General features: G+C 37.5%; 1 protein-coding gene across 2 annotated transcripts in view; it reads right to left on the bottom strand.

Moving 5' to 3' along the window:
• The window catches only part of LOC143847103 (trihelix transcription factor GT-1-like), a 28,577-nt gene extending 15,846 nt beyond the window's left edge, over positions 1-12,731 (bottom strand). For both annotated transcript variants that reach the window (XM_077355787.1, XM_077355788.1), the window contains exons 1-2: positions 11,492-12,731; positions 2,057-2,095 (exon numbers count right to left, since the gene is read on the bottom strand). In XM_077355787.1, the coding sequence (XP_077211902.1) occupies positions 2,057-2,095; positions 11,492-11,993 (541 nt within the window). In that variant the 5' untranslated portion in view covers positions 11,994-12,731. The remainder of the gene's footprint in view (positions 1-2,056; positions 2,096-11,491) is intronic.
• Between the last annotated feature and the right edge of the window lie 1,366 nt (positions 12,732-14,097).

The raw sequence follows: 14,097 nt of genomic DNA, 5'->3' as shown, positions 1-14,097 counted from the left end.
TTGCATATCATGTATCATATGAGTTCTGGTGTGCTTTGAATAAGGGTAGGTTGGTTTCTTTATTCCTTAGGCTGCAAAGTCGTTCCGACAGCCAGCCAAGGGCGAAATCGAAACTGAAACCGAAATTTAAATCCATGTTCTTAAGTTACTAAGGAAAACTCTGCAATACGGGATTTTAGCAAGCAAAAGCACGGCCATAAATTTAAGAGTATGAATTTAAACCCGTAAGTGTATTTAGTGGTATACATGGTTTTAAATTTCAGTTTCGGATTAAATTTTGGTATTGGCTGAAACCGAAATTTTGGCCGAAATCTAATAATTCTTTACCAAATTTTGGCCGAAATTTCGGAATATTTCTATATTTTAAAAAAAAATCAAATTCTCGAAATTTCGGCCAAAATGTCCGAATTCTGAAATTTCGGAATTTCGACCAACATTTGCTAAAACCCAATATTTCGGATTTCACAAAATTTCAGTTTCGGGCTCAACCGAAATTTCAGATTTTGGCCGAAATTTAAAACCATGGTGATATACTATATCAATGTGTTAAATAATTATATTTATATTAATTGAATGTGAAATGTGAAATGTGGTGTGTGTTATGTATGCATATTTATATTAAGTACATATAAAATGTGATATGTACTAAATTATCACCATGGTTTCAAATTTAAGTTTCGGAATGTGTTTCGGTCCTCACCGAAACCAAAATTTCGGTCGACATTTCGATCGAAATCCAACAATTCTACAAAATTTCGATAGGGATTATATTAAATAATAAATAAAATTGAGATTTTTGGGTGAAATTCCTTAAATTTCGGACGAAATTTCGAAGAAAAAAAAAAGAAATTTTGTAACGTTTCAGGTATACCCGATTTCGATTTCGGTCTCCACCGAAACCCAAAATTTCGGACCAAGATTTCAGATTTCTGGTCGAAATTTAAAACCATAATTATCACTAGGTGTTTGATGCTGTTAGACCATTATGGATGACTGTCTTGTTTATGTGATGGTTTACAAGTTTGTATTTGTGCTTATTCAAGCATTCTCTGAAGTTACATCTTATAATTCTATCATGTGCATATGTTTCCATATGTTTTTTGTGATTTGAAATGATTTCCACTGAAATTTCCAACCAAAACCGAAACGCTTCCATTTCCGTGGCGACCGAAACCGAAATTTAAAACCTACACCCAAAGAAAACCCTTTAACATAGGGTACATGCATGTGTGTGTGTGTGTGTGTGTGTGAGAGAGAGAGAGAGAGAGAGAGAGAGAGAGGTTGTGGCGGCATGGTCAAGATATTGGTGGTGATGGTGATAGTGGTGAGAGGTGAGAAAGCTATAGCAAGAACAACGGGAAAAAAAAAGAGAAGAAAATAACAATGGATCCAGACAAATAACCCAAAATACCAATTAATTTTAACTTAAGGGCATTCTTTTATAATAAATTGGACTACAAGCTAACATGCCCAGGATCTGGACAAATGACCCAAAATGCCCTCTCGAGTTTAATTTTAACTTAAAGGCAGTCTTCTATAGTAAATTGGACTACAAGCTAACATGTCCATAGGCTAAACATAGTAACTTCCCTCTCTGAGTGTGTGTGTGTGATGCGGAACATATTCACATTGCATTGCAAATAAAATAATGCCAAAATGTACGTCAAAATGGATAGTGAATATTATGATAAGATTTACAAAATCAAACAACATTTGCGTAAATAACCTTGGCTTATGAAAAAATAATTATTATGCTATAACCCATCCACAAATAGAAATGACAATTAACCTTTGCTATTGGCATTTGTGCAATTAACCTTTGCCGGCGAGGAATTGACTAATAAGCCAAAAATAAACTATATAAATAATTTGAGCTATGTGGAATTAAGTTAGAATTGAAACAATTACTCAACTCAACTCAGCAAAACCTTTGTCCCAAACTAGTTGGGGTCGGCTAGAATTGAAACAATTAGCCAATTAAAAATGAAGGATGCATCCATATCTAATCCAATAAACTTGAAGAGAATATTATGAAATTGGAATAACAACACGGTACCTTCTACAGATCCAAAGGGAATGCCAGCATCCTCAAGACCTAAGAAAGCAAAAACAGTTAAAATGAATACATATATATAATTGAAAGAGTCCACAATATACACAAAATGACTTTCTATGTGCCGTTAAGCTTCAAATAAAAACAGGAAAGTAAGGACATGTTTGGATGCATGGATTTATTTTCTTGGAAAAAATCTTCACTGGAAAATGAGTTTCCCAGTGTTTGGTCAACTCATTTACCAGAGATTTTTCATTCACGTGTTAAAACTTTCTCCAAAAAGTAAAGAAACCAAAAGACCTAGCCATACCCATTATTTCCCTATCCTTTATAACACCCTTATTTGTGTAATCCACGTTATCTTTAAGAAAAAAATGAAAAATGAGAAAAAAAATCATAAAAATCTTAGATCACCCCTATTTTATAAGAAATCGCCAAAATACCCATATCTCATAGAAAACGACCAAAATACCTCCTTTCTCATTGAAAATGAACTCCCTATTTCTTAGAAAATGACCAAAACACCCTTGTCTTGTAAAAATAACCAAAATACCCCTATCATATAAAAAACCAAAATACCTTAATATCATGAAAAATTGAATAAAATACCTGTACCATGTGGAAAATGACCAAAGTACCCTTATACAAAGTTTGTATATCCACAATAAGTTTGTCTATCCATTGTAAATTAGAGAAAAAATGGCAATAAGTGATTAAAAATGTATTTAAAAAATTCCCTAAAAAGGAAAAAATCCTAGAATACCCCTTTTATACAACATTAACAAAATGCCCATATCTAATAGAAAATGACAAAATAGACCTATCTCATGAATAATGACTAAAACACTCTATCCAATGCAAAATTAACAAAATGCCCCAATCTCATAGATAAAAAGCGTGGTCCAGTGCACAAGGCTCCTGCCATTGCGGGGTATGGGGAGGGCTAGATGGACGCATACTTACCCCTGCTTTGCAGAGAGGCTGTTTCCGTGACTCGAACCTGTGACCGCCAGGTCACAATGGAGCAACCTTACCGTTATCCCTATCTCACAGATAATGACATAAATATCCCTAATACCTACGAGGTCGGGATAAGTAAAATGACAATTTCGGTCATTTTCTACTAGATAGAGGCATTCTGGTCATTTTTATTAGGTAGGGCTATTTTAGCTAAATTTCGAGATATCTCTATCTCATAGAAAATGACCAAAATACCCCTAAATGCATATGAGGTAGGGGTAAATAAAAGATAGGCTACTTTGGTCATTTTCTTCGATGGGGTGTTCTGGTCATTTTCCATGCGGTAGGGGTATACCCCTAATCCAATATATGGTAGGGGTGAATAAAAGATGAGGGTATTTTGGTCATTTTCTCTGATGGGGTGTTTTGGTCATTTTCCATGAGGTAGGGGTATTTTAGATAATTTCCCATGAGAAACTTGTATTTTGGTCATTTTATAAGATATGGGCATTTTAGTTATTTTCTACAAGATAGGGAATTTGGTAATTTTATATGGAAAAGGGCTATTTTGGTCATTTTTCATAAGATAAGGCCATTTTGAGCTTTTCTATCAGAAAGGAATATTTTGGCCATTTCTATGAGGTCGATTTACCCTAGTTGGGGTGAGTGATGTGGATCTAATGGGGTGACCTTGCTGTTGGGCTCTTGCAAGGGCACGGGGCACCCTTCACTTTATCATTTCTCTAAATAATTTTCCAGCAAAATGGTTACCAACATCAACCAAATAGTAGAATTTAAAATTTTGGAAAACTGAAAGATGTGAATAAGGTTGCAACTTGGGTTGGGATTTACCCGACCCTCATTGACCCAACCCGAAAATAACCTGGGTTAGGTTTAGAAATCATGGGTCTTGGATTGGGTTGAGTTGGGTTTTAGGTTGAAAATCCCAACCCCATCTCAGGTTGGGTCGGGTTTAAAGAAAAAAAACCTAAAACCCGAAACTTGAACCAACTCTTATAGGTGTACTATGAATTTCTTAAGTATTTCTTGAATAATATGACAAATTATTTTCCAGTATATTGATATAATTGTTTTCATTGAGGCGATCAGGTTTGTGATGTGAAAAAGTGGTTTCCTTCTTAAATTTATGCACTTCATTACTTAAATTTATAGGTTTTTGGTGTAAAGATTTTTTTATTTTTTTTGAATGGTAGCCAGATTTTATTGAAAAAAGAAGACCGAGATGGTCAAGATACAAGCAAAGAGTAATACAAAACAAAAGAAAAAGTATAAAAAGACATCATGGGGGAAGAGAGTCGAAAAGGTGCAAAGCTTCTTTCGACACCCCCAACCTCGCCAAGCTATCTGCCACCTCATTAGGAGAACGCCAACATGCTTGAAGGATAGAGTCAAATATCTAGAGCAATCTGATATCTCATCAAAGCATCTATCAAATCTCCTAGGATTCTTCTGGGGACCCATTTGATGACATTCGAGGAGTCCCCTTCAACCACCACGTTATCCAGACCATTCAATGCCAATTGTTTGATTCCTTGGAGAGCGGCGCGGCTTTCGAGGCATCCGCTACTCCAAATAGGTCCCACAAATGCCCAAACAACATCCTCTAGTTCATATCTAAGCACACCCTCTATTCCAGTCGGCCCCAGGTTGCCCAAACTAGAGCCATCAAAATTAAGCTTTAGGTAGCCTATAGGCTGGGGTTCCCACTTTTGCAAAGTTGACTGCTTCAATTCTGAATTGAAACAGACCTCCCTCCATCCTTCCCATAAATCATACACTGAAACAAAAATAAAAGCTGTAAGAGATTTCAGCCACGATATGGTAAGGTCTAACACTTTAACAAACGGATATTCAGGGCTTAGCGCATAACCCTTAAATAATCTCGTATTTCTTTCCTTCCATAACACCCACATTGTCGTTTGAAATGAGACTTCCCACAAGATTTTTCCTTTTTTCTTCCAGGGGACCAATGACCAACCTTGCAAAAGTTCCATGATTGTTTCAAGAAAAACCCAGTGGATACCAAACCAGCTGAGTAGCCTGCCCCAAACCACCCTCGCACCCTAAGATACCAGCTAGGGAAAGAAGTGTTTCCTCCTCCATATTAATGTTGAACACTCTTGATTTAGAGAAATTGGACCGTTGACCCAATATTGCTTCATAACATTGTAATACAGCTTTCAAATTCATCACTTTAAGCGCAACATGGGAGCTAAAGAGAAGTGTATCATCCGCAAACTGTAATTGAGATACTTCAATCACATTATCACCCATCTTGAAACCTTCCACCAAACCACACCTTGTGCCTTTATCAATCAACCTACTGAGAGTTTCTACGACAATGACAAACGAAAGGGTGATAAAGGGTTTCCTTGTCTTAGCCCACGTGAGGACTTAAAGAATCCCTTTGGCACACCATTGATCAGTAAAGAGGGTATGGTGTAAAGATTTGCTGTTTTCTACAATCTTTGAAATTGGTCAATATCCTAAGCTAAACATGAGAAACCCTACCTAGCCTGAATCTCGGGTTTTTCCATAAAAAACTCGACCCGACTCGAACTGAGATAATTTTTCAGGTCGGGTAGGGTTCTGGAAAACCCAAAACGAGTTGCAACCCTAGATGCAAGGTTTTAAATTTCCCCAAAACGAACGAAATACTTTCCATCCCCACCAAAACGAAAACTCAATGAATTCCTTCCACATCATTATTTCCAACCGAAATCCCCGAAATTCCTAAAATTCAACTGAAATGGTCGGACCGACAAAAAATGTGAACTACACATTAGAGTAACTGCGTATTATGCATAGGATGTCAGATTGGCATGGCACTAATAATATCTCGTAACTCTGTGAGGTACTGACATAGTGTTGGGGTCCTTGGGAGACTGGTGATTGTACTTTCTTATACTTCATTATATTGTACTTCTTTATTGACTTCATTGTTCTAGACATGTGCGACAATGCATGTCACTAGGTGTTAGATGTGATTAAGCCATTATGGATGGCTTTCTTGCTTATGTGATGGTTTCTAAGTATTTATTTGTGCTGATTCTAGTATTTCCCAAAGTTTTATCTTAAAATTGCATCATTTGCATATGTTTCCATTTTTGCTGTGATTTTACAAGATTTCCACCAAAAATGAAATGTTTCTGTTTTGTGCCGGCCGAAGCCGAAACCGAAATTAAAACCTTGCCTAGATGTGAACCAAACAATAAAAAAATCCATAATTGAACTTGCTAGGAATAAAAATTCTGCACGTCCAAACATGCCCTAAGGGTATGTCCGGTTGCTGCACTCTGGCAGGAAAGGAAAGGAATTTAGGGTTGCTTTGCGGTGAAAATGTAAAATTCTTGTATTCGATTGATGCATTTCGAGTGGAAACTCCTTTCCCACCCCTCTGAAATGTATTTCCTTTTGTTGACATGTAATTCAAAAATCCATCGAAAATGGGAGGACTTTGGGAACTTTCTCGTGGATTCTTGGGTATAGGCGTGAGTTCCAAGAATTTGTAACCATTGGAAGTGCATTATTGCACCGCCATAAAGGCGAAAATACCAATCACTCGTCTTCTAACTCTCTCCACTTGTTTGTCTACCTTCTTCGTTTCTGTCGACTCTCTATGAACTGGTAGCAACCGTTGTTCGTTGACCTGTTTCGCACGAAAAAATGCAACCCTCGTTTCCGGAGACCCTCGTTTTCCGGCAACTGGTAACCCTCATTTTCTAGCAAGCAACAGACCTTCGTTTTCCAGTGAGCAACAAACGCTCGTTCCGGTGACTGGTAACCCTCGTTCCAGAGACTTGCAAGATACTTGTATCCTTCGTTGGTCGACCTGTTTCCGGCGTTACCTAACCCTAGTTTAAATGTTTATAATGTATGGCCCAAATATCATGTTTAACTAGCCACATATGGGACTTATATATTGTTAAGAACGGATTTTCCAACTTTCCAGCCAACAGAACACCCAAATTTGTATTTCCATCAACTTTCCAGCTAGCAGGACACCCAGTTCACAGGCTTGGTGAACACATCTTCCAAGGATTTTTTCAAGAGCTCGAAAGGATTGTGTCAGTATAACCCTTTCACCCTTTTCTTTTACTATGCTATTGACAATTTTTGCAGATTAGTTAATAAAGGGTCTCAAATTGAGTTGATAAAGGTTTCAAAGTGGACATCTTTGATTTGTAGGAGGCCACCTTCAATTCACAGATGACACCCTATCCATGCCATGTTTCGATTGAGCAGGCATTTCATTTGAAAGAGATCATAAGGAGCTTTAAGGCAATGCTTGGTCAAAAGATAAACCTAGCCAAATCAGTTTTGATAGGAGTGAGTTGATCAAGGAAACAAGAACATAACACTCGATGAGCACAAATCCCGTCTTCAATGCAAGGAATTCTGCCTCACTGGAGTCTATGCCTCCAATGGGCCCTGAAAACACCCACTAGACTAAGCTATTGTGCCTCTATGGATACCTCAAATCCCAGTTAGACCAAGGTTTCAACAATTGGAGCCAACAAAGTTAAGCTTTAGAACCCCAGGAGGCGAATGAGACCATTGGGGAGAGACGGTCCCAAGTGATGTCGCTGCCACGAACAGCATTCCAAGCAGTTCAAAGTTCGATCGTTTCAAACACTAGTGAACTCTTTCTCACCCACAACCCATCGCACCATGGTGGAAAAAGTGATCTGTCCAATCACATGAAGTGGCCTCGGCATTCCTTAAGACAGACACCCTTTTGTTCATCTCTTCCTACACCAACTACGACATAGAGACCAAAGCAAGGCTCCAAAAAGGTGCCCATGAAGCAAAGCCCTAGGCCTCAAATAAGGCATCAATATGCTCTAAGAACACCCATGTGACCCGAACAGGGCATCATTTTCCTTCGCAGGTTATATTGCAGCTTATGTAGTGATTGTTGTAGTTCTTCTTGACCAACACGGTCATTGTTGTATCCATTTTCTCCTCTTCTTTAATAAAACTTCGTTATTGTTCAAAAAAGGATAAAATTGATGCTTTATAAATATGATCTCAAAATTAATTTTCCTTTCATACTATTTTATGAAACGTTTTTTTAGTAGTGGTTATTTCTTGAATAATTTAGAAGCATCACTTCAGTGTTCCCAAACTCTTGCACCCAAATATGTCCGTGCTTCGTGCAGATAAGGTTGCAGTAGGCCCTTAAAAGTTAAAAGCAACATATGGAAAACATTAAAACATTTATCTATTGTATCAGCAATGCACTTTGGACTTGATAAGGCATAAAGATTTGATGAATATCAAAAGTAATCCCAACAAGGTAATGGTCCTCCCTATGATGGGCGTTGACAATAAAAGGTTCAGAGACTGGCCACATGCAACCATAGCACCCCCCACAATATCAAAGTCACCCCTCTTACTTTTAGCCTTCGTTGTCCTTCAATCTTTTGTAAGGCATGCGCCATAGGAAAAAAGGATCCAAGTGACTTAAGTTGAAGTGATGAACAAATTGCTACTCTAGAAAAGATTAATAGAAAACTTCATTGAGAAAAAAAGAACCGAAGAGAACGAATACCAAGACTCCTTAACTACAGGAAAGCGGATCGCCTATTAAGATTAAGAAAGAGAAGGAGGCTGTAGAGATAGTCCTTACGAGCAATGAAAGCTGTAGGGCAAGTGAAACATTCCATCTTTGTCAGGCTTAAGGTAGAGAGCATGAGAGAGAAAGTTCTTGTTTCCGGGTTCCGAGAAGTCTGGCTTTGTTTGAGCATAAATTCCGCCAAAACACCGTCTTTTCCTTTCTTTTTTTGTCCTTAAGCACCGTATGTATTTTTTCTCCTTAAGCGTTCTGTCTCAGTGTTCTCTGTTCGTAGGAGTCCTTTCCCTAGTGGGCTCCCCTCCTTCCTTCGAGTTAAAATTCAAAAAGCGTAAATTGTTTAAAGACACATCCAAGGTAAACACTCTTGAAGGAAAACAACTCATATCCTCTAAGAAGTGAGAACCACCTTAAGAGAGGTTAAGACACCCAAAGTCTTCAAGGTTCACCTTAAGAAACACTAAGGCATCCAAGCATTTTCCTTCAAGATCTACCTAAAGAGTCTAAGGAACAAAGAAACCTTGGTTCCGACAATAGGGCATCATCATAAATTAGACATGCTCCAAATGACAGCAGCTAACTTTCTTTTCAATTGGCTTCCAATTCCAAGAATGTGTAGAGTTGTAGACATAGCTGTAGACATAATGAAATTGACCAGCATTTGATCCATTGTTTATTAATTTGGGCGCTCAAATTATGAAATTTTCTTTTGGAGTAATTTATGGTGTACTTCCTATTGGAGGGCAAAAAAAAGTTATGACAATGAGTTCCAATATAAACGTATATCCAGTGCAAAAAAAAAATATATTGCACAATTCCGACATTAATAAGTAGTGGAGCCTTTAGTCTTCGTGTTGCGCCCTTTATTTTCCATTCAAATGGTATAGAAGTACAAACCCCGAGGAGAACCATTATAGATGTAGTTGACTGGTAAAGTGTCATAATAATCCTGACGAGCTAGAAATTAGAAATTGATACACACACTTATGGCAAGGAGATTTGCATCCCTTCATTTTCTGAGAAACTGTTTTATAGGTTGGACTTCGCAAGTCACAAAATTTAGTAAGACTCAACTCAACTCAATTCAACAAAGCCTTTTTCCCAAACTAGTTGGGGTCGGCTAAATGAATCCTTTAGAAAAATTTCATGAAGGTGAAAGGAATCTACCCGACTCTAATCCTAGCTCTAGTTGGGTTCGTCTACGTGGATCATTTTCTTCCATTCTATCCCATCCAAGGTCATGTTCTCTGTTATGTTTAAAAAAAACAAAATTTAGTAAGACTACCGTAGAAAAATGATACCATCCTCATATAACCGTGGTAGTAATCAAAGTTGAGCACAATATATATTTTCACTTTTGTCTGCTAGGAAAAGGCAAAAAGCTTTTTAGGAAAACCTCAAAACCACTAAATATTCAGTCAATTGAGGAAATTTACTTGATAGGGTGGAATTATGAAGCATGAAACATCCTTGGAGGGTAAGAAAAAAGGCATGAATTATAAAAGAAAATGGATTGTGTCTAACAGTATCCATAGAAGAGAGTAAAACAGAGGGCAATCACCTAACAGCTAGCGAGCAAAATAGCAGTTCTTTTGTAATGATATGCTTAGACTCAAAAAGAGACCATGTATGAGTAGAAGCTCAAGGTGACGGAAAAATCTTACTGCCCCGCTGTTTTCCATTCATTTAACCAAATCAAAGAGAATGGATAAATAAATAAGGGATTTCAATTTGAATAAAAAAATTCTCTTCGTATTTGTACCTTCTGCTTATATTTGCTACGTTCAGTAGCCCCCTCATACTCATCCATTATTAATAAATCAACCACCTTTCTAAAACTCATTTGAGGAAAATAAAACACAATGAATGAATGAATAAAAATTGATACCTGCCAATTGGGGAGATAGATTGAGTAATAAAAAGTGCAACAAAGGACAGCAAAACCACTTAAAGTACATTTATTTGAATATTTTGTCTGATTTTGAGACTTTTGACATGGTCACTTGTTAAAAAAATGGCTGTCTTGTTCCACTCAGAGAATTGTGACAAGAAGTCAAGAATTAGGGATGAATTGGAAAGCCAGGGTTCATATATCTAAAAGAAGTAGGGATTCCCTGCCAGTGCTGGAAAAAAGACACAGGAAGCACTTGGCTAAGGTTTGGTGATGGGTTTTAAAGTAAAACCCCCTCAATTCTGAGCTGTAAAAGATGAAGACAGTTTGTGATCATAGATTTCTTATTTGTGCCTACTAAATGCATCTAGTTGTAAGATTTTCAGGCATCAGAATGACACATACATATAAATAGCAAACACTACAGACAAAAAAAACCCATAGCTTATTAAATTCAGATGTAGATCTTCTGAAATAATTAGCTCTTTCATCTTTATCAATTGAGCACTATCAAAGTATGAAAGTGAAATCGGTGGACTGGCAATGCTCGTGAAACTGGTAAGAACACCACCGAATATAATTAGTCTATTCAAACACCAAATTGAACTGATAATTTTGAGACTCATACATCAATCCCAAAATCAAAGAAGGAAAGCCTAACTATCATTTATGTTAACTTACCAACTTCTCCAAAAGCTTAAGCTGTTGGAAAAAGGCGTTATTTATCTTTTATACTTTAACACTCCCCCGCACATGTGGCCCACTTGGCAAACATGTGGCACATGTGGTCCCACTTTGGACCGACCATCGCATGTGGAGTTTTGCTATCAGGGAGTTTGAACTCGAGACCTTTGGATCTGATACCATGTTAACTTACCAACTTCTCCTGTTCTCCAAAAGCTTAAGCTGTTGGAGAAAGGCGTTATTTATCTTTTATATTTTAATAATTTATAGCACAAGAAACTCATAAATCAGAAAAAGAAATGCACACCTTTATCTGAGAATTGCATATATGAATCAACCTTAGAAGGCGGGGGGCTCTTATAAGGCGCGTTCTTATTCCTCTCCCTTATCAAATCCTCAAGCTCCTTGTAGTACGACATTTTCGCTGATCCGCTCCCTCTATCTTGGTGCCTTATCTTCTTGAACTCTTTCAAAAGATTCCTCCACTTATCGGTACACATAGTCGGCGACCTATCAAATCCTTTCTCCCTCATTTTTCCTGAAATTTGCTCCCATAGATGCTTGTTAGACTTTGAAGTATTGAAAAGCCCATCCATTTCTCGCCGCAAAGCGATTAGGGTTCGAGTTTCCTCTTGAATCCAAGTCTCGGCCCGCTTTTTTGGTTGCTTCACCTCGTGATCCTCACCGCTGCTTTCGGCAAGCATCATCTGTTGTTGTTGATTCAAGCTGCCATTGCCAACCACTTCTATCATCATATCTCTTGACTCCTCTTTGTAGAAATCGGGGCGTTGCTTTTCTAACAAGTACATGGCTAATTTCACTTATACTTAAATGTGTGTACCAAAAAAGAGTAAAGAAGAGATTAAGAGAGGAACTGTTTTAGAGTAAGAAATTATGAGAAATAGAGAGAAATAAGACATGGGTTTTGAAGAATAGGAGCTGGGGAAGAAAACCCATATCTTGGATTTTGAGATTAAGAAGACCAGAAATTGAGAAAGAGGACACACACACACACACACACACACACACAGAGAGAGAGAGAGAGAGAGAGAGAGAGAGCGAGAGAGAGAGAGAGAGAGAGAGGAGAGAGAGAGAGAGAGAGAGAGAGAGAGAGAGAGAGAGAGATCGTTTTAGCTCGAGAGACTAAGGGAGAAAGAAGAAACAAAAACATGGATTTTTGAAGAAGAGAAGCCAGGAAAGAAAACCCATATCTTGGATTCTGAGATTAGGAAGACCAGTAGTTGAGAAAGGGGACAGAAAGAGAGGCCGTTTTAGCTTCAGAAGTTGAGAGAGAAAGGGGAAAGGGAAACAAGGGTTTTGAAGAGGATGAGATAGAGAACAAGACCCATGTCTTGGATTTGAGGATTGATGCTTACCAGCGTGGGAAAAAATAGAAGAAATTAGGAGAGATAAGAGTGAAAAGGGTGCACCTTTTTCTTCTTCTTGGAGTTTTTGCAGGAACGCGTGGAGAGAAAGGATTATGAGCGGAGAAAGGGGGAAGAGTAGAAGTGGACCTGTTGAGTTGTGTCTTCTGCCTTGTGTCCGCGCGTGCCCACCTGTTTCTTGCAAAAAACAGGGGAAAAACCTAGCCCTGTTTGGATTTCAGGAATTTATTAAGAGTGGGAAAATATTTGTAAGAATATCTAATGTTTTTTACACATGAAAAAGATAACTTGAACCAAACTTATTCAATTTTTTTCATGTGAGGAAGTCTAATGTGAAAGGGCGCTCTTGATGAAAGGGCACCCCACTGGTTCAAAGTGTCAGAAAAGAAAGTAGGGAAGAAGATGATAGAAAAGGGAAAGAATTAGTTAATTTGAGGAAACTCAGGCCTCCAATGAGTTAATTCAAGAAAACTCGGCCTCCAATATCTTAATTGCACTAAATTTGATTATTCCTTATTGAATAGCCATACAGCATCTACATTATATAGAAATTAGGGAAAGTAAAATATGGAAACATAAATTAGCAAATAGAAATAAGGAAACTGTTACGTGTCATGAAGTCTGGTCTTTTGAATAAATTAGATGGATTAGGACTATCTAGATAATAGTCAGTTTATACTCATCTATTGTTGTTGTAGTTTCTTTTTTATTGGTCATTGGAGCTTTAGTTAGATTAGGATGCTATTTTATTGGTGTTGGAGTTTTAGTTGGTTTAGGACTCTAAATGGTATTGGACGATCATGTAAAAATCTATTAAAGTTATTGAATGAAGAAATTTGTTAAAAAAATTGTGTCTTGTGCACAAAGGAGGATTGATCCTTCCCTCGAAGTGGATCAAAGGCCGATCTTCCCTTTAAGAAGATCAAACCCGTTGCGATCGGCTTAATCTTATTTGCAAATAGGACATTTATGGTTTTAGTGCCGACTTTGTTTCCCTTTGTTTGTGCGTGAACAAAAGCTTTTGGACCCTGTTGCCTTAATCTTATTTGCAAATAGGACATTCAGGCCCCATTGGAAGCCGGTTAACTATGCCATTTCTAAAACTAATATATATAAGTATACGCAAATTACCATTCAAAAAAAAAAGTATACGCAAATTAAATGATCATATCTAACATCACAACTATTTACCGTATAAATATTGGCTTATAAATATTGGCTGAGATTAGTCTAACTGAAAAACCGTATATTCAAATCTCAGCCATTCACGGGAAAGTGGATGGACTGATTTTGGCTGACGCACTTAGTAGCGACCACCATCAAACCTACTCATTTTAACAATGGCACTGCTCACTTTGTTTTACACTGTTTAATTAGCTTTTCATAGCTGTTACACTACTAAAAACTTCCTCTAAAAAATGTGTAAAAACATAGTGCGTAGTGCCATTGCATTGTTCTTCAACATGGAGGTCGGAAGTTCAATCCCAGCTTACCAATATTATATGCAAATATTGTGAGGAATGCTAGG

The sequence above is a fragment of the Tasmannia lanceolata genome, unplaced genomic scaffold (genome assembly GCF_043159265.1).
Source record: "Tasmannia lanceolata isolate RefF3 unplaced genomic scaffold, GAP_Taslan_0.1 ptg000015l, whole genome shotgun sequence".
NCBI lineage: Eukaryota > Viridiplantae > Streptophyta > Magnoliopsida > Canellales > Winteraceae > Tasmannia > Tasmannia lanceolata.
The sequence above is the reverse complement of the archived record's forward strand: the minus strand, read 5'-3'. Positions and strand labels throughout refer to the sequence as shown.